This window comes from Pipistrellus hanaki (genome assembly GCF_964339955.1).
Source record: "Pipistrellus hanaki genome assembly, chromosome: 12".
In the NCBI taxonomy this organism is placed as follows: domain Eukaryota; kingdom Metazoa; phylum Chordata; class Mammalia; order Chiroptera; family Vespertilionidae; genus Pipistrellus; species Pipistrellus hanaki.
In genome coordinates this window covers 49,348,460-49,369,266 of record NC_140514.1, presented here as the reverse complement: position 1 = coordinate 49,369,266, position 20,807 = coordinate 49,348,460, and the positions used below count along the sequence as shown (strand labels likewise).

The 20,807-nt window shown below is 42.3% G+C and overlaps 1 protein-coding gene across 3 annotated transcripts in view; it reads right to left on the bottom strand.

The window, feature by feature from the left end:
• Nucleotides 1-1,030: 1,030 nt before the first annotated feature.
• RMND5A (required for meiotic nuclear division 5 homolog A) overlaps nucleotides 1,031-20,807 on the bottom strand; it is a 55,758-nt gene continuing 35,981 nt past the window's right edge. Inside the window, exons 5-10 of one of the 3 annotated variants that reach the window (XM_084900263.1) lie at nucleotides 12,713-12,879; nucleotides 11,597-11,762; nucleotides 9,109-9,211; nucleotides 6,552-6,706; nucleotides 5,276-5,363; nucleotides 1,031-4,773 (exon numbers count right to left, since the gene is read on the bottom strand). In XM_084900263.1, the coding sequence (XP_084756389.1) occupies nucleotides 5,300-5,363; nucleotides 6,552-6,706; nucleotides 9,109-9,211; nucleotides 11,597-11,762; nucleotides 12,713-12,879 (655 nt within the window). In that variant the 3' untranslated portion in view covers nucleotides 1,031-4,773; nucleotides 5,276-5,299. The remainder of the gene's footprint in view (nucleotides 4,774-5,275; nucleotides 5,364-6,551; nucleotides 6,707-9,108; nucleotides 9,212-11,596; nucleotides 11,763-12,712; nucleotides 12,880-20,807) is intronic. The other 2 variants (XM_084900264.1, XM_084900265.1) reach the window with 2 other exon arrangements.

Genomic DNA, 20,807 nt, shown 5'->3' with positions numbered 1-20,807 from the left:
ACCTAGATGCTCAAAGAAATGCACCGGTTTTAAAAATAACTGTGCTCTGAAACTTTTCTCAGAGTACACTAAATTTAACTTTTCTTGATGGCCCGGGACTTGGTCATCTAGAGAAGGGAAAACATGTACTCCTCGTGGGCAGTACGTGTGACCCTTCTTCCACATTTAAGAGGGAGGATACTTCATAAAACAGGAACCACCAGGAGGCTCCTTGAGGGCAAACCAGTTCGCTCACAAACATGGGGTCTGATTCAGCATCTGCATCTGCAAATGGGCTGAGCTCCCAGGTGATCCCCCTGCTGCTAGGAGCAGCCTGGAGCCCCAGGGAGCCCACGTGCTGCAGGGACAGGCGGTGGGACCTTTGGTCCGTCCTGCCAGGCCTTGTCTAGACTACTTGAGCCACTGTCTCCAAATACCAAAGCACCACAGGGTATTCCGTTTCTTACCCTTAGCTTGTCACTGAGTAGGAGGGACAGCTCAGCCTCTGTCCCTCGCCGGCCACGCCGAGGGTTAGCCCCCTCCTCCACAGCCTGGACAGAGAGTTAGGCCTTATCACTCTGGTCAGAGGGCGGGTGGGGCCCTGACCCTCCAGTGTGCGTGTTTGTGGAATCACTAAGGTAACCACATACTTAGAGATCCTCTCCTCACACGGCTAGTGATAAAAAACAGGATGAGATGGTGACAAGATATCTTAAATTCTTTATATGCAGCCCCTCAGCAAAGGCATTCAGCAATGCTCTCTTCTCACCATGGCACCTGCACACTCCCCTCCCTCATACCTCTTTCATATGTATACAAACTGGTTCCATAAGATTTTTTAAATGTCTATTTCTTTAATTTTAAAAAATACACACAGAAGTCATGTGATTGATATAAAAATACACACATTAACAACGTATTTCTTATAGTTCCCAAAACTGTTTGAAACTTATAAACAAATTAGAACTTTTTAAGTTAAAATGAAATCCCTGAACTACTGGATATGCTAATGGATGGCTTTTTCCAAAATCAAATGAACCGAGAATATGAATATGGTTTGTGTTAAATAAGGTTTATTATTAGCTTTATTGCCTATTGTCTATAATATGCAACTTTTTTGTGCCTTTGCAAACAGGATACATTGCTTAAAAAACTGATCAAAATTTTCCATACATATAGCTCTATATAATAGATTACAGTGCAACACTATTCTTGTTACATAATTATAGAAATACTATAGAACCCAAGAGCACAGGGTAAGCAAAAGAAATACAATCCTGAGCCATCTGGACAAGATGATTTGATGAGTCCTTTTAGTGTAAGTTAGAGAACATGGAGGGTGGAGGGGGAAACATGCACACTGCAGTCGTGAGCAAAATACATTAAATACCTGTTCCTCGCTAGACACAGGCGGGGGCCGTGGTGAATTTCAGAGACATGCACACTCACTCACACGCCCCTTTGTTTTTCCTGCTTCCCTCCCATCCCCCGCACATTCACGCCCACCCTTCCCAAAAGAAAAGATCAGGCACTAAGTCCTAGCGAACCCCACGTCTGCCTCGTTGGAGAATGTTCCGTGGCTGCTGAAATAGAGTAGGTCCTCACCCATAACGTGGAACAAAGCATGTGCTATTAAGTCGGTTCCAGCTGCTTTTGCCTCTTTGGAAGTAAGTGAAGCTATTCACTACGGTGGGAACTGCAGAGGGAAATGTCCTGAAAACAAAACGTTGTTTTCTCTCCCTATTGTGTAGAAGTAAAATCCACAGTGGAAAACTCGCCCTACAACTAGTTGCCTCATCTGCTATTAAAATACATTTGTCATTCTATTTTTGGTATCTACTCAATTATAGTTCAATGCACAGTCCATGAAGTTTGTACCTGCTTGTGGCAAACACTATTGTACCACATAAACCCCCCACAGCTGGCCAGGCTCATGAAGTACCGAGGTGAGTGTCCTTGCTAACTTACACTTCCTCACGGCCGGCCATAGCATTCTAGTGTTACCAAAGAATGTAGTTAAGTAATGAGAGATATTTGGTTTGTGTCTTTACCTTACACATCCTACTGATGAATTTAACCAAATCATGCCTCCACGTCTTCCCTGAAAATAACCTGAGTCTTCTGACTAAGAACAGTGACCAGCTTGGCTGGCCGTCCACTCAGTCAGAGGTTGAGTTGAAAAGCCAGAGGGCTAACGCCTACCAGCAGCTTGCCTTGTTCAGGTGACCAAGAGTTCTTGGTTTCCGGAGTCTCTACCATCCCGAAGCTGCAATCACTGAGGCGGAAATGACTCACAGCACAAAGCATCTGAACGCCAGCGGCATGACCTGTGGGACTCCCGGACACAAAAAAAGGATCCTCGTTGCCCACAAACCTGGTGTGGGGCCTAGTGTCTCTGCATACACAGCTGCTTCAGAAAAATCAAAACAAAAGACTGGCTTCATAATTTTCTTATTTTCAATTAAATGTTCATACACTCATAAAATACTCACACATCCTATGAATGTGAGGTGGCTCTTCAAAATTTTAAAATCAAGAGGCACCCATACCCGTTCATTTATGTATTAGAAGTCTCACATTATCACCATTAAAACAACAGAAATGGCATCTGTGGTGATCACACCACCGAGAAAGGAGATTGAAAGACAACTTCAGCCACTGCGCTTCAGGCGTACCAGGAAGCACTGATGCTCTGGCTAAAGCAGACTCTAAGGACCTAGTAAGGTTTTACTGGATAAGCACAGTCCATGACTGATGAATGGAAATGGCTCCTACAGGAGTTTAAGCCACCACTCTGAAATGGTTTGCAATGTACATCATTTTAAAGAGTCTGATGTAAGAAACCTTGGTGCTATTGTGACCTTTTGCAAGTGGAAGGCAGAGCGTGGCGAGGGGCGCCCTCCAGCCGCGCTGGCCTCCGCAGCCCAGGTGACATGGTGCTGCCGCTCTGGTGAAGGTGATCCTGGCGTAGGAAGGACAGCATACTGTGTTTCAGTATCTTTGGTTAAGATCTGGCCTCTTCAGGGCCACCTCTCCTTCACATTTAGTCACCAGTACATGTTAAGTCCATGCATTTAGTTAAGGATCACAACACATAATTTTCACGTTAAATAATCAGGTCAAGAGTTTCACATTTTTGGCCCTAACCCTTACAAGGACCTTGCACAGAAACTGTCAACAGGATTCCCAGCACTGGGCGAGGGACAAAGCAGAGCTCTGGCTTTTGTCCCTGAAAGTGGCCTGAGACAACTGAGTCTCTGGCTGCCAAAAATATTCACCACCAGCCTCCGGAGCAAGGTGTCTGTACTGTTCAAACCTCGCGTGAAGCCTAAATGCCACGTAGGTGTCTTGAGATGGTAGGTGAGAATAAAGCTAAGTCTGGCCTAGAAAAGCTAAACAAACAAAAAAAGACACCCTGGGTTTTAAGTTAAAAGAAAAAATAAACCAGTTTTACATCCTCAACCAGAGGATTGCCTTGAATTTTCTACCTTCTTTTGGAGTCCAAGGAGCTTCTCCCCGCTCTCCTCCTTCACTGTGTTAGCGGAGAGAAGGGGACGCTAGAGAGGCTGTAACAGGAAAGCAGAAACACGGCGCAAGTTGCTGTGGGGCTAAGATTCGGGTTGAACAAAGCAAGAACCTGAGCAGACTAAGCGCGATTCCTGGCTCCTCTACAAAGCACACAGGAGCCCTCCGCCCGCCTGGCCACACGTCAGTCAGGCAAGGGCTTTCTGTGGTACCCCGACTTTATAAACAAAACCCACTGTCCAAGGTACGCACTGCAAGACAAACCAGCCAGGCTGGTGTGTTACTGCAAGTGCTGCTGCCCTCCAATCAACGTAGCACCAAATCTGCCCCCCTTACCCCCAATCCAAGTCAATCTGTAGTTTGAAAAGTGACGTGTCGTCGTTCTCTTTGCTTGTTTTCTTCTTTTTTCGTTTTCTCATGAAAGTTTTCCTATACTGATGTTCAGTTCCATGTCAGATGAAATAAAGTTGCAAAATATTTGGTGATATCCATATAACATTCTTCTTATAATGAAGTAAAATAACAGGTTTGTCAGAATTATGTCCTCAGAAGTCTTTTCCAGGTAGTTCACCATACCGAGACTCTTACACATGGCTATTTCTGGGTAGTGCATTAAATGAAGATACTTCACAAGAGAAAAGGTCATTGTGTATCCATCAGAATAATATACAGGTTCACAGTCAATGAGATGATACACACCGCAGGAGAGGCCTTGAACAGTATGCTATTCAAATACAAAAACAGCAATGAGCATATTCTGCACTACAGAAAATTCACTAGATTCTAACTCTAAGGATTTAAAGTAATGACTCTGGTGGCTGCATTTGAGGACTGGAACATGCTTCTCCCCTTCCAGATGCACAATGTTCGATGCTGGTGCACATCTGCACACACATACACAATACTGTGTCTGCATGGTATACAAATGCAATGGACGGCCAAGTCCTGAAGGCAAATCTCAGAGCACAGGGCTACTAAGACCAAGAGAGCAAATATCAACTTAACACTTCTAACTTCAGAATTTCATTTTATTGAACACACTTAAAACAAGCACCTCTTGGCAATAAAAGCATAGAAACAATAGTGCTCCTTCCACTTCATTCTAGCGGAAGACTTCTCACACCAATCTGTTAAATTCATGTTGGGATTTTAAAAACAGGCAGCCAGGCCACCAGCAGAACTCAAATGCAGGTCTGCTGACTTTTCAGTGAGAACAGGAGCAGAGAAAAAGATCAAAAAGCAAACTTGAAATCTATCACAGCTTTCTTCCTTAAGCAAAAAAAAAAAAAAAAAAAAAAAAAAAAAAGCACGAATTAGTTTCATAGCCACAATTCAGTTTTTCAAACTTTTTCTGAAGCATTGTCATTTAATTATGTACACATTAACAGGAAATAAAACTTCTTCACAAACATTCCCAAAGCTTACAATTATCAAGAAAATGACAAAAGTAAAAGCAGGAAAAATACTAATCACATGGCAGGGAGGTCAATTTCTGGTTCTGCTCTTAAAAAGTAAAAAAATCACCATATAATTAAGTACAAAAACCTGCATTGAATGACAACTGCTGGTGTAGTCACTTGATCAGAAATAAAGACCAAGAATATAATAAAGCCCTATGATAATATCCGTCTGGAGCACTCCCTCAGTGTGTGCACTAAAACGTTGGCAAAGTTTTTGGAGCAGTAGCTTATATAAACACGGGAGTCCTTGGTTAGCTGCATTAAATGGAACATTCTCTTCTGAAATGCACCCACAATTCAGTTTCACTTACAAACTGCAAATTAAAATTATTTCTTCAGAAAAATATCTGTTTGGCATCTCCTGGGCTTTGTTCCATTGGACAATACGGACACTTTAATCTAAAGAGAAGAGGGGAAGAAAAAAAAAACACTGAATGAGGGAACAGGATCAGCACTGAGCATTCACTTTAACACATTATACAGTCTTTCTAACAATTACATACACACAGACTGACACACAAACCCACAAACGTGTCTGTGTTTTGAGGGTGAGCTATGCTTTCCCTTAATATAACAGCCAATCTGTGGAAGGTCACAAATAAATTCCACCTAAGCCACACCCTTAACTGAAAGGCTCTTCTTCAGTGGAAATCAGTAAAAACTGTTTTGTAAACAAAGAAAAGACAACTGTTCTGGGAATTTTCAGAAGTAAATCCATTTTTTCTTCTCTAAGTTTTAGGCTGCCCCTGTCTCCAAATGAGTTTCAAATGTATTGGCCATACAGCCCACTCAAGTGCAGCAAACCTAATGCCAGCTGCTGAGCCTACAGAGCAGCTGACATGCCCTGCAGTGGGCACACAGCCAGCATGGCTGCATGGTCTGGGAAGGGCACAAGTGCCTGTTTTGCATGCCAGGGCCTCCTCTTAAAGAAAGACTTTACCACAATGGGTCTGAAATAAACTCCAGTGAACAATTTTCCAGCTGCCCACGCTAGAAATAAGCTTTTGAAATGTTTTTAATAAGAAGTTGGGCTCATAATCTATACAAAGTATAATCATATACCCTTTGAATCAGCAATTTCAATTCTATGAATTTATCTACAGAACACAGAGAAGGTAATTCACTTTACTATAACAAAAGTTAAAGCCCATCGATAAGGAACTGGTTTCACGATCATTATTTCCAGAGGGTAGATTAATCTGCAGTTTAAAAGAGAGAATGAGGACTCTTTCTGAAGCATCTGTAAGATCTCCAGGACCCAACACTGACAGAACAGTACAAACTATGCTCCATGCTGCCATCTGCGTAAAAGGGGGAAGAGGAGCTGACCTTGTATCGCCTACCCAAAAGGCCTTCAAGACCATGCTTATAAATCTGGTCACCAAACTCATCAACAAATCAAAAAGACTGACAAAAAAAAAAAAAAAAGAAAGAAAAAAAAATAGACTCTACCCACTGTGCCAAATGAGTACTTACAAAATTTATTTACTTTTAAATTCTAGCAACACTTACTCATCCTCATCACTCCGCTTCCCACTAAGGTACAAAAGAAACATTTTCATAACGTTTAAAAAGTCAGACACTTACTTGCTACCATTAAACATTTTATTCAGGGCATCTCTTGATATGATATGACCGCAGACCAATTTCATGGGTGGGTTGCTATCTGTTGTTTGCTGACGAAGAATGGGACAGGCGAATATGGAGTGATACCAGCACTTCTTACCGAGGTCCACTTCAATCTGTTCAGGAAAAGTGAAAGGCTCGTCACGGCTCAGGACATCTTCACATGAGTGTGCACTGTGCAGCCAGGGGCACCGAGAACACCTACTCCTCTGATTGCGCCTTTCACAACACTCCTCAACTCGAGGGACACTCTTAGGGATTCCAGCAGTATTCATGATTCTACAGTAACCTTCAAAATTACCTTTTTCATGGAATTTTTATGAGTTTATTTGAGCCAAAATGATGACAATGGTAGGGAAGCAAAATCTCAATGGACTGAGAAAATGCTTCCCTTTTTACTACTAAATTATATATAGCACTACTTTTTAAAAAATATATCTTAGTGATTTTTTTACAGAGAGTAAGAGAGGGATAGAGAGAAACATCGATGACAGAGAAACATCGATCAGCTGCCTCCTGCATACCTCCTACTGGGACCAAGGTATATGCCCTTGATTGGAATCGAAACTGGGACCTTTCAGTCCACAGGCTGATGCTCCATCCATTGAGCCAAACCGGTTAGGGCTAACACTACTTTTAAAATAATCTGATGTCTGAGAGTTAAGAGTTAAAGGCAAATCAATTCTAGAAGTTAAACACTCTTGAAAATTCATTAGGTACACCTAACAGTAAAACCCATCAGAAAGCCTGTTTTGCAGCACACTTAGCTAGGTGATAAAATTCAGTGTATTCGTTCTTTAAAAGCAAGCTAAACATGGTTTGCTTCCGTGTGAGCTTCAGATCCAAGTTTCCCGTGTTTTGTGTAGAACAGCCCAGAGAAACCACCTGCAACTAAGGCTTGAAGCTAAAGGTCAGCAGGACTTTTCACAATCACAGCCCAACTGTTGCTCTTTGCAGTGAACAAAACAAACAAAAGCTATGAAATTACCTAACTGTGGTTGGTACATGGCAGGGGCTCTACAAATGGTAATCCTGTTTTCTTTCCTTCTAAATCGACAATGGCTATCAGTATAGAAGTCTATTACCCAGACTCTTTCAAGAAAGTTGGCAAAGCGTAGCAGAAGAATCCGGAGGAAAAATGGCCAGATCATCACTTCCCAGCGCGGCATTACCCTGCTGCCCAGGCGTGAGGGAACTCAGACCTCGCAGGCTCTTTCCTAGCGCACGAGCATCAGAGGTGCGTACAGGTAACCGGGAAACTGCCAGAGTCCTGCGGCACTTGCCTCAGCAAAGCAAGCGAAAGCTCAGTTCTCTTCTCTTGCTCAAACATGCAGCAGTCAAACAGGGGCAGCGCTGCTGGTGCCCTGGCCACATGCAGGGCCGGGGATGCACCTGTGCTTCAAGTCAAACCAGATCTCCGAGGAGAAGCTGGTCAACCAACCAACAGTAACCAGCTGCAAGAACAGGGCAACTGCAGATAAACCTGCGCACAGGTGTGGCAGAAAACAGACCAAAGCCAAAGCACGTTGGCCCTTCAGGGTCTGTGACAGAACCATGCAGGAGCAATCCCAAAGTTGTAGTGTCTGTCAGAGGCCTGATGGAAATACCACTACAGTGACCTTTGTCACCCCCTGTAGGCAAAACCTGAGTACCTACTATGTGTACCGTGTTATTCTAAGTATGTCTAAGTTGGCTCTAGCCTTTAATAGTCCCAAGAGAGAAGGACAGTCCCCGTTTTAGAGATGGAGAAACTACTTGGGGAAGGTGGAAAGCTGGCGAGGGACTAAAACGGAGGCTTAAAACCACGGCCTGCTCCAGGCAGCAGGCCACACGGCACTGGAGGGCCACTGAGGACTGCTGCTGTCACAGGCCGACCGTTAATTTAATAGCTATGTGCTTACTTCAAATGGTATTAGAAAAATATAACCACTAAACCCAGTCAAAAGGACTCACTGCTCTTAGATTTTTAAAAAAACTGTGGCACCAGTGGTTTGCCATGTGCAGACTGCACGGCATGCACAGTATATCCCACCCTCCCGGCTTCCAAGTCTCCTTCGTTAGCTTTCTTTTTTAAAGAATCGTTTACTGATTTTTAGAGAGGGGAAGGGAGAAGAGAGAAAACACTGATATGAGAGCATAACATCAATCCACTGCCTCCTGCAAGACCCCCCACCAGAGATCGAGCTCAAAACCCGGGTATGTGCCCTGACAGGGAACTGAAGTACGTAGCGACCTTTAGGTGCCTGGGACAATGCCCAACCACCCAGCCACACCGGCCAGGCCTTCGTTAGCTTTCACTGCCAAAGTAACATTTTAAGAAAACTCCTCCAGTGCCTCCAAAACATACGTGCTCCCATGTCTATTGTTTAATCATGTCACCATATGCATAAAAGCATCCCTGTCAAATGGCTACAATAATGTTCCCCAGTTAAAAGGCAAGACTGGCATTCTAAACCCTTAACATTCACATTCTTCTAATGGCAGGAAAGGTTAATAATCAAGAGAAAATGGAACTCACGGGCAATTCATCTTTCTGGTTCCAAACTCCAGTGCACTGCCTCTGCTCAATCACAGCTTTAATGTTAATTAAAGCTGGCAGCGCCACGCAACCTGCTGAGAAACTGGGAGACAGAAGAGGAAATGTCAATGCCAGGCCAGTGCCAGACAGCTTGGTCCCAGAAATGTCAATTCCTCCAGACTCTGTGTGCAGAGGGCCTGGCACTGGGCAGGGCACAGAGCCCTCTGCTCTGCTAAATCGGTGTGTGTGTGTGCACATACACATATAAATAGGTTTTAAATTTTACAGAACCACCCGATTTAATGGGCCCTACCTATCAGTCATTAATGACACTCCTAACATTAATGACATTTTAGGACATTTCCTTACATTGTTCCTTCTAGACCCAGGTCACCCGTTTAGGGCACAAGTGTTGGCAGTCAGTTCTCATCTGTCCCTCTTCAGGACTGTCCTGAGCTGAAGAAAGCCACCAGACTAGGGTCATACCTGATGAATGCTCTGCATGGATACCAACGCCCAGCCCTGCTGTCCCAATTTGGGCCAACCCCACAGGCCTCCCGAGCCCCGAGCTCCTCAAGGATGGGCTGAGGCCTTTGGTTAGCCTGCATCACATACGTCTCAACTTTTCCTCTTCCTAGTCTTTCCTAATCCTGTGCTGCTTTCAGCCCCCTACAGGGCCAATGCCAATAACCTTCTTCATGTCAATCTCCACCCACTGCAGTCTGTTCCCCAGACAACCTGGCCTGCAGCACAGCCCGCATTAGAGTTAACTGCATGAGTGTCTCCTACACTCAGATGGTACACCCTATGGAGCGCAGATCGTACCTTATTTATTTTTGTGTCCCACACATTGCCTGCCATATAACGGGATTAAAAACACTTGAGGAGCCTGGCCAGTATGGCTCATTGGTTGAGGACCAACCAATGAACCAGGAGGTCATGGGTTCAATTCCAAGTCAGGGCACATGCCCAGGTTTAGGGCTCAATCCCCAGTATGGGTCATGTAGGAGACAGCTGATCAATGATTCTCTCTCATCACTGATGTTCCTATTTCTTTCTCCCTCTCTCTTCATATCTGAAATCAATAAAATATTTTTTAAATCACTTGAGGAATTAAATGAAAAGAAGAGCTAAAAATTTTATTTTTAAAAAACAGGCTCTTAAACTTTTTGGTTTCAGGTCCCCTACATGCTTAAATATAAAAGATATGGAAGAACATTTGTTTTTGTGGATTATATCTATCATCATTTAGAATATCAGAAATTAAAATAAAAATTTTAAATATTAATTTAAAAATAATAAACTTATTCTGCTAAAAATAACATCCTTACCCCAAACCCATATTTCCAAGCTAAAAGTTAATCTGTGAGAAGTGTGGCATTGCTCTACATTTTTATAAATCTCTATTGACTGGTTTAATAGAAAGCAACTGAATTCTTAAATCTTCCTCTGCACTTACTCTGTAGCAAAGAGTTCTTCTGGTTGAAGTAAATAATCCAGCCTCAATAGACATGTAGTAATCTAATTGGCTTTTCAGATAATTGTGGATATTCTTCTTTAATGCCACACCAAAACTCAACAAGCAGTAGTTTCTTAAAGGTAAACTGTACTGTGGAATCTGAATCCTTATCACTGAATTTTTTATATTGAGCTACATTCAAATCCAATGGTGTGTCTGGTACTTAGAATTAATTTTTACTCAATGAATGGCTTTGTAAGATCATACTGAATTAAGATCTTCAAAGTATTAACTCATCTAATTATCTAATATAAAAAAATCAAAATCATTAATATCACCACCAATCTCATCAGAAACAACCTTAAGTACCAGAAAGCTGTCATGCTCAGTATAATAAAAATTTTCAAAAATGGGTATTTTAGCTAAAAATCTTGAATTTTATCATTATGGCAAAAGATACTGTCAGTTGCTCTCTTTGATGTTTCAGGCTCCCTTTGTTCATTTTGTAGTTTGTCTTTCAAATAAAAACTGTGTTCCATGTAAAACTCAAACCACATACAGGTGCTTTTTCTGGGGATAGTCATCACATTTGGCATGAAGCTGAAGTGTTTTATATGAACGTCTTATTCTGTCACCCAGAACATTAAAAAGATGTGTACTCAAAGTCAAGATTTAATAAAACTAATAATTTTTAATGTTTTATCGAGAACATTCTTATATAAAACTGCATGTCTCAACTGCAAGTGTGTGGAGTGAGGAATACGTGGGTTTTGAGGCCACTGCTCTGACCTGGGCTAAGGCTCCAGCAGTTTAACTCACCACATTCCTGCACCATCAGTAAAACTGTCAACCCAGAGACCACTGCTGCCCTAAAACTGTCCCTGTCAATTGTGACCATCTCTTAAATACCAACTGTACTCTTTTTCAGAAAGACAGACAATCTCTCGGCTTTAAACATCAAAACTAGGCGACTAATTAAGAACAGCCAGCCAACGTGATGCCCATTTCAGTCACAGGCCCATTCCATACCTGACACTGAGCGGGGACTCCACGGAGAGCCCCAGGAGGGCACAGGCATCCCGCGTGAAGATGTCACAGATGTCCGCCCACTGGTTCGCGTCAAGCAGGTGAACATACGGCGAGTTCTCAATCCCTTGTCGCAGGTACACGAGGCTTCCCATCAAAACCTGAATGTCTAAACAAGCAGCAGCTATTCAGAGGTGAATGATTACATCTGAAATGGAGCTGGCTTGCAGGTAACAGGCTGAGAAAGGCAAGAACCACCCCCTCCCCACCCCCCGCCCCAACTGACAGCCTAAAATACTTCATGCATGATGCCTTCTAAAATCCTTGTCTTTAAGCTGGGTTTCTCCCTTCACCTTAAAGAAACAACATAGCGAAAAGCGGGGGGGAAAAGGAAGCACTAAATGTTGAACTTGCAGTTCTTTTACTACTATAATTAGCACAGTATAATCACCATTATCTTGAGGATGATTATCTATACTAAGGAAAGCCATGTGGTCATCATGCCCTCACGCTGTAACAATCCATCAGCAGGAGGCTGCGTGCGCAGCGGATGCGCGTGGGTGGGCAGGGAGCTTGAGGCACAGAGGCAGGACCCCCAGCCTACCTCTTTGGGGAGATAGATCACAGGGCTTGGGCACTGTGAGAGGGCACAGGTCGGGCTGGAGAACCCTACCCCATGCATGAATTTTGTGCACCAGGCCTCTGCTTATGCTATAATAAAAGGAGTCATCACGCATATTTGACTACCCAGAACTACCCCGTTCTCCAACACTGACACTTGGGAGTTAACTGCTGCCACCTGGTGCACCCCGAACACTTTGTTGTGGCACTAACAATAGCACAGGGGCCGGGGAAGCAAGTGCATACTTCAACTCCTTCTCATATCTCCTTTTGGTTTAATATGAAATCACCAAAATTGCAAGGTCTCTGACTTTTCATTTATGAGTCTTCAATATCTTACTTTTGTTCTAAATACCGTTACAGCTTTTTCTGTGATTATCACCTATAATTGTTTTCATTTATTAGCAAGTTTGTATTGATCTAGTTAAGGTAAGCTTCAATTCCAGTGGCGACTTTAGGCCTATTGCAAACATTAATAACACATGACTCCAGACTCACCTTTTTGATGATTTAGGGCAAATGGCTGAAAATTTTTAGCATACTGCAATGCCTCTCGCTGATTTGTAGTTCCACCCATTAACAAGCTAATAAAATACAGTCTATGTAGCTTAAATTCCAAGGAGCTGTTTTGGGCTATAAGCATTTCTCGATTTGATACCGCCCACCTAAAGAAAAAAGCATAAAAAGATTTTAAGAATAATTAAAAGCCTAGGAAAACTGTGTTAAAAATTGTTTGAAACCTAATAACATGGGGGGGAAAGTGTTTGATCTGCCATCTTGTGGAAGCTGCTGGTAACATCAATCCCTAGGCCCAGAGACTTGTTAAAAAAAAAAAAAAAGTAAAATATAACAATTACAACAAAGAGGCTTTTCAACTACTGAAAAAAAGAAAAAAATGTTAGGTAACAATTACATACTTAGTATAGTTTTACACCAAGGCAAGATCAACTCTGATAAGTGACATAACAGATTTGTAATCGCGCAAGGTCATACTGTGAGCAGGTGTCAGCCATGAGACTCACCATCCCATTGCCTAGATCCACTACTCTTTTCCTGTTAAATTGACATGTTTATAAATGAATCACAAGATTCGGAAAGAGAACCATCTATCTTTAAACTTTTGTTAGGAGCAAGATTTTATGCTACTCACTTTGGAATTAAAAACAAGCATTAGTATACTCTCAAGGTGCTTTCAGTCTCATCAGGCAGATAGAGCCACAGAAACATCACATAGTATATTACACTGTGCCAAACAATTTGTACAAACATAGCGCTAATGAGAAAATTTTTTTCGAATGATTCAAGCTACAGTGACTCGGGCCTCTATAGTACAAACAGTTGGTATAACCAATCTTGAGCTGGAACTACCAGCTCTGTGGAGGAGTGTCCTCTGGCTCTTTGTGTCCCAAATCTTTGACTTGATTCTTATGATCTTCCATTCTGTTTTTAGGACTCTGTATAATATTTTTTTTATTTCAAACAATATATTCTTTATTTCTAGTTGATCCCTTTTCATATCCTCATAGGTCTCGTTTATTTTATCAGCCTTTTCTAGGAAATTCTTGAAAAACCTTATAACCGTGCCCTGAGTTGGTAGGGTGGCTTTGTGTGCTAAGGTGTCCTATATGGTTCAGTGGGTCAGCCTCCAGTTACCTGAGGTGGACAGTCCTGATGTAGCCTTTGTGGGCAGTGTGTGCAGTCTTGTTGTTAAGCCTTGCTTGTTATTGTTATCATTGGGAAGTGTTGATCTCCAAGCCAATTGGCTATGAGGATCAGAAGTGTCTCAGCTAGGAGGGTTTCTGTATTCCACTTGGATGGGGCGGAGTCTCAGGATGGCACAGACAAGCCTTAGTGAATCCCGTAAGATTGGTTGCAGGCGCGTGCACCTCTTTGGTATAGGCGCAGACAAGTCTGTCCCTCCCTAGGAAAGTCCTATTCGTGGGGAACGAGAAAGCTAGCCACTGAAAGGGCTTCTGTGCTCTGCTTGGATGGGGCAAAGTCTCGGGGTGGTGCAGACAAGCTTTGGTCAGCCCCTCCCTACAAGGGTTTGGTTTGAGTCCCGCAGTAATGGCCACTGGCTTCACACACCTCCAAGATCTCTGCCCACTGCCTGACAGTCTGGCCTCTCCCTGTCTGGGGCCGTCTATCAGAGAAATAGGGTGGTTCTGTTTTCCTCCCGAACAAGAAAGCCAGCCGTGCATTAGCTGTCCGCCCTCTCCACACGCAGGGAGTAAGCAGGTAGCAAACTCGGCCCGCCCTCTACGCACTCCGCAAGCAAGCCGGCAGAGGAGTCGGGCAGCCGCCTTTTCGCGCACAGTTCTCTGCACCTCTGCACCTTCACAGTTCTTTTTTTTTTTTTTGGTGCCGAATCACAGTTCCTGAGGTTCAGCACGCCTTCTTTCTCCTTCCCAGATGGTAGAGCCTCCTCTCAGCCAGCCGTCCGGCGCTTCAGAACGATGTTTCCCCAGTTTTCCAGTTCTAAATCCAAATTTATTGTGGTAGGCTGCATTCAGCTATCTACCCTATGCCGCCATCTTGGTTTCTCTCCGTGCAATTTAAATTATAAGATGTTGAAGCAACTTTACCTTGATTTTTATGTTCATGGAACTTTTTCATGTATTTTGTATCATAATTTTATGTAAGGCCTAGGTCTTGGCATAGCTGTTCTCATTTTCAAATCTTTCTAATCATATTCAATTTCACTTCGAGCAATTCCCAGTCAGGGCACATGCCTGGCTCGGGGACTCAATCCCCAGTGGGGGATGTGCAGGAAGCAGCCAATCAATGATTCTGTCTCATCATTCATGTTTCTATCTCTCTCTTCCTCTCCCTTCTGTGAAATAAAAAAAAAAAAAAATTTAAAAAGGAAGGAAAATAGGCCCACTAAGAATAGAATTAAGATAGAGAGGTGCCAAGAAAAACATGCAAACTTATTCAGATAATCTGATTTAGCAATTCACATTACCATCAATAGTGATGTGTCCAGGTGAATTAAAGCTAATTCAGATAGAAGACTTGTTTCCTCTAACTGGAAGCCTTTCTCCCAACTTAAGTGCTAGTTAATTTTTACACAAATACAAACACAAATTGAAGAGTTGAGAATAGAGATGAAAAATTCAAGGTCCAGGCTCAATTACCATATTGTCTACAATTTTCCTAATACAGTAAAACCCCAATATAATACACTAATTCTGGTGAGGGGGGTGACTGTCAAAGCTCAAAGTCTGTTATACAATAAAGTAGGTTTTCTGAATGCATATGTTAAAAAATTGACAAATTAGTGAGGTTGCCTATTTTTACTTACATAGACTTGAGTAATTAAAATTAAGTATGTATGAAAGGTTTAATTTCACAGAAAAGTATCTATATGTATTACTGTAATTTTAAACTTCTACTGAATAGGTCTAGTAAATACGTGCATTCACCAGGCACCTTGAGGAAACAAACGGGTGTGGCTTGGTGCACGTGGGAACATTGGCTAGCCATTAAAACTGCTTCGGTCACACCAGAATTCAACAGAACCAATTAGCAAGCGAGATGCGTGTGATCAAGTGCTAATCATTCACCAAACATTGTTTACGAATGGTGACTTGGATTTAAAAATGTAAACGATAATTATAGATATGCAATATTTATTTATGTCAGTGAAATTACTACAATGTTTTTTCCAACATATGGCCTATTCACTAAAATTTCTTAAAAACAGTTAACTAATAACAAAAAAAACCTGTTAATTTAATTATAAGCAAATCTTAGTTAAAAGCATTTTAGAATTAACAGTGTGTTAATTTTCACATATGGCATAATTTTGTCCATTAAATCTGAAGCTTGTTAAATCAAAGTCCAAAAAATTGAGGATTTACTGTAATCTCTCCACTCTGACTTAGACGTTCTTTATCTGAACCTCACATGGCTCATTCCACAATCTATTTGGTAGAATAGCTTCTGATCTCTTAAGCTGGGGCTGTGTCTTGCTCATTTTGGCACACACCCCTACCCCCTTCTTTGAATGGGGTATTCAGACAAGGAGCACAGGTTGGTAGAGTCAACTATGTGTGGACTTAAATCTGGCTCTGCTGTGTGAATTTAGGCAATGTGTTACTTATTATAATTCTCTAAAAACCTGTTTCCTTATTATAAAATGGGGCATTTCAAAGGGTTGTGGGCATTAAGGAGGGGACTAAAGTACTGTGCACAGATACTGACACAAATAGGCATTCAATAAAAAAGCTTCTTAGTATGTGTTTACTGAATGAATGAAACGTTACCGTTCTTCAAAGTAAGAAAATTGTATTTAAAATTATATTCAAAAGTTACTTTGGCATTGCCATGTAACACCTAGTGCCACTTTGATTTTTATAGAAGTAACTGGGTAGAATTTTATGACAATATCATGAACCCATTAATCTCCTTCAAAAATGTTGTACGTTTTCTTAGCTAGTAATTCACACTGAATACTTAGGCATTTGATTCCAGGAGCAGGAATAGGGGTAGAGGACGGTCGTGGTCTTAATTAACTTGATAGCAACCAACTCTAAAACCGACAAAGCACATGAAACTACAAAAGCACAAGACTATAATCAGCACTAAAAACTTAGCCCAGGGTCTACAAAGCACTAGAAGACATAAGACCAGAAAGAGAAAGCCTCTTTAGAGGCATTAGACCACATGTGTCAAACACAAGGCCCTCGGGCCAAATCCAGCCCGCCAGGCCTTGCAATGTGGCCCGCACCTCGCTGTCATCACTGCACTCCGCTGTCAGTTTATGACATTGTCAGTTTATGACTGTTCAGTAAACCATTCGGCCCGCGATTTAGGCTGGATTTTAGATTTTGGCCCCTTCTCTGATTGAGTTCGACACCCCTACTTAGACTATGGCAGGGGTCTTCAAGCTACGGCCCGCGGGCCACATGCGGCCCGCAGAGGAGTCTGATCCGGCCCGCCAGGTTTTTTGGGCAGTGAGCGCAGCCGAGGTGTTACAGTAGGAATTAGTAGTTCATATAGTCCGGCCCTCCAGCTCTCTGAGGGACCGTGATCTGGCCCCCACTTTAAAAAGTTTGAGGACCCCTGGACTATGGGATGCTGTATTCTGGATAATGTCATTTCTAGTAGAAACTTTTGATTTTTAATTTTTAAAAATCAACCACCACTATACCCAGCAAGCTAATAAACATTCGGTTAAATTACAACTTTCCTGTGATTTTAAAAAAAGATGTTCTACTTTCAAATCTCCAATGTAGGAAGGGGAGCACTGTCTGCTTTGGAACCTGATTGTTTCAAGAAATACTGTAGACAAAAGAGGACATCTAGTCACATCGCAAGGTCACATCATCTCTGTTCATTGCCCTGCATCCTGCGGACCTTGTGGGCCTCTTCCACAAAAAGACCCCAAAACAGTAACACTCACTTATCAGCCCACATCTACACAATTATCCCACAGAAACACTGAGCACTCATCATCCTACTCGTCAGGCATCTGAAAAGACTTGGCACATTGTTAACTCCATTTTTAAAATTTCCATGTTATTCCAAAAATAATTAAAACAAGATTCTACCTTCATAGTTAACGTTCTCCCCCAGGAAACGAACCAATAGAATTAGTCTGTTTATCTCACTTCTCTCACAATTTTGCCAATCTGCACTGCTGTCTATTTCTGGTGATATTAAAATAAAAATGCCTCTTGCCAATTCCCACAGCCCACTCCACCACAACCATCATAGCATTTTTCAAGGCCTATGAATATCTTCTTTTTCTAGTCTTCTTTAGAGCTATATGCTTGGGGGTAAAAGCTGAAGTTCAGGGAAATGGCTGACATTTATTTACTCCATAGGTGTGGACTTAGCTGAACAATATTGGTGACTGAATCAAGTGCTTAAAAATTCAGAGTGGTAGCCGAAACCGGTTTGGCTCAATGGATAGAGCGTCGGCTTGGGGACTGAAGGGTCCCGGGTTCGATTCCGGTCAAGGGCATGTACCTTGGTTGCGGGCATATCCCCAGTAGGGGGTGTGCAAGAGGCAGCTGATCGATGACTCTCTCTCATCGATGATTCTAACTCTCTATCTCTCTCCCTTCCTCTCTGTACAAAATCAATAAAATATATTTAAAAAAAAAAAAATTCAGAGTGGCAAAAATGACAAAAATCAAAGTTCAGCCAAAAGTTAAGAACCATATAAACTTTGCAGTAGAGACTGAAATGAATAGCTAACATGTTATTTTTGAGACATTTTCAAATGATAATTTCTCAGGTATGGTTGAGTTCAACGTTTTACTCGTCTTAGAACTGGCATGAATCTTTGTCCTTCTTAACATGGTATCTAAGAAACCATACAGCCTATAGAATTACGCCTCAGAATCAACTTAAAAACACAATACACACACTTCCAACTTTACATAAGTTTCTCAGAACTGCAGTTTAGTATGTGTGCCCGGTAGTGAAATGTGGCAGGGGCCACCATGTTGAACAGCACAGTTCTATACAGACTGGTGGTTTTTAATGAAATACATAATACAACACTGCCTTATTATTGCTAGTGTCCTACCACAAAACCAAGAGATTTTATAAACCTAAGTTAACAATAGATCTGCATTTTACAAGCACAAACTCCAGAATCTTTCCTGTTAGTTTTCCCCTCCTGGCCTAGTTGAACTCCTCTTTTAAAAAATACGTTTTGCCGAAACCAGTTTGGCTCAGTGGTAGAGCGTCGGCCTGCAGACTGAAGGGTCCCGGGTTCGATTCCGGTCAAGGACATGTACCTTGGTTGTGGGCACATCCCCAGTAGGGGGCGTGCAAGAGGCAGCCAATCGACAATTCTCTCTCACTGATGTTTCTAACTCTCTATCCCTCTCTCTTCCTCTCTATAAAAAATCAATAAAATATATTTTTAAAAAATATGTTTTTAGTGATTGGGGCGGGGGGAGAGAACAGCAGAGGAAGAGACAGAAACATTGATGAGAGAGAAACATCGACTGATCGGCTGCCTCCTGCGTGCCCCCTACTGGGGATCAAGTCTGCAATCTGGGTGTGTGCCCTGACAGGGAATCGAATAGCAGCCTTTCAGGGCACAGCAACCTTCCGGGGCGTAGGAGGACGCCCAACAAACCAAGCCACACTGGCCAGGGCTCTCCTTCTTATGAAGACTCTCAATTTCTCTCCAGTCGTGCTTGCCCACTCAGTCCCTTGGTGAGAATGTATTCAGATAAGAGATGACCATGTCCATTCTTCCTCCTGAGGACTACCTACTGTCTTGGGGCTTCATGTAAACCTTGCCAGCAACAAACATAAAACAGGCAATAGGAAATGGTATTATCATCCCAAATATGTTCCCCTCTTGGCTTTGAATTCCATTGTGTTCTCTTCTGGTCCTTTCCATTGGGCATCTCTTTCCATTTCAACCAGCTTCTCTTACAGAGCGGCTCTTTCTCCACCAGACTTAGTGTATGGGCACAGCGAGTTAAACACAAATCCATCTACTCATTTCTTCTGTCTTTTCAGAATTAAAAACCCCACCAAAACAACAAAAACAAAAATTCAAATTCGGGGGCAGAGGGGGATGAGGAACCCCACTTATTCAAATCTTCATTCCTTTTCTCCAATGGTGTATCTATGCAGAGTCTTCTGCGGTTCTCCTGTGTGACTATTTAAAAAGCCCGAGTCAGCAAGACTGCCCACGTAGGGGAAACAAAACGAAAACAGAAAACAGGACACCAGAAACTGCTTCATCATTGTCACTCTCGTTCCCAAGGATAGTCCAGGCTCTGTGATCAGGCACTCTGGCTCACGTCTTCGTCTTCATTTCCTAAAACCTTTCTCTGCTTATAAACTATATCTCATTAACAGCAGTTCAAGACACTAAAGAGAAGCACTTCCTTGTCCTTAGAACTACTGTTCACACACAACACCAAGAAACTCCAATGGCAAGCTCACTGCACATCCTTTGCATTTTTTATGCCTAGCCCCACCTAATCCTTAGGTTTGGAGAGGGAGTCATCTCCTATTTCAACAGCCTTCCTCATATGGTTCATGGCCTAATATAAAACCTTTCTGTGGTGTAACTAATAAAATACTTTTCCTCCCTTCTTCTGTGAAAATCCTGGAACTCCTCACCATTCCTCCTCCTCCTCTCCTTCCCCCTCCTCTCTCATAACCATTCAGTTATTTTCTGTTCCCTCGTGTCATTCTACGAAGGCATTGCAAAAAGAACTGCAAATTCTAAAGGAATAGGAGGCCCCTGGGCATGCTATGGATATTGGAAAAAACAGATTTCCAAATCTGCAAGGTTGAAAGTCAGATCCTAGACTGTGGCAAGTCCACCTATGTAATATTACTCTGAAACCTTTAGAAAGACAGCCAACTGGCTTCCCCTAAAGTCAAGCACTTTCTCTCAAAATGCTGACACAAGCTACAAGGGCAGTTTCTGTTCTTCTATCATTTCTCCGTCTCATTGTATTAAATTACTGTTATCTTCTTATTGACACCACAGATGGTCTGTGACTTATAATGGACTGACTACTGATTTTCTTTAACATGACGATGGTACAAAAGCAATATGCACTCAGTAGAAAGTGTCCTTAGATTTTTGAATTTTGATCTT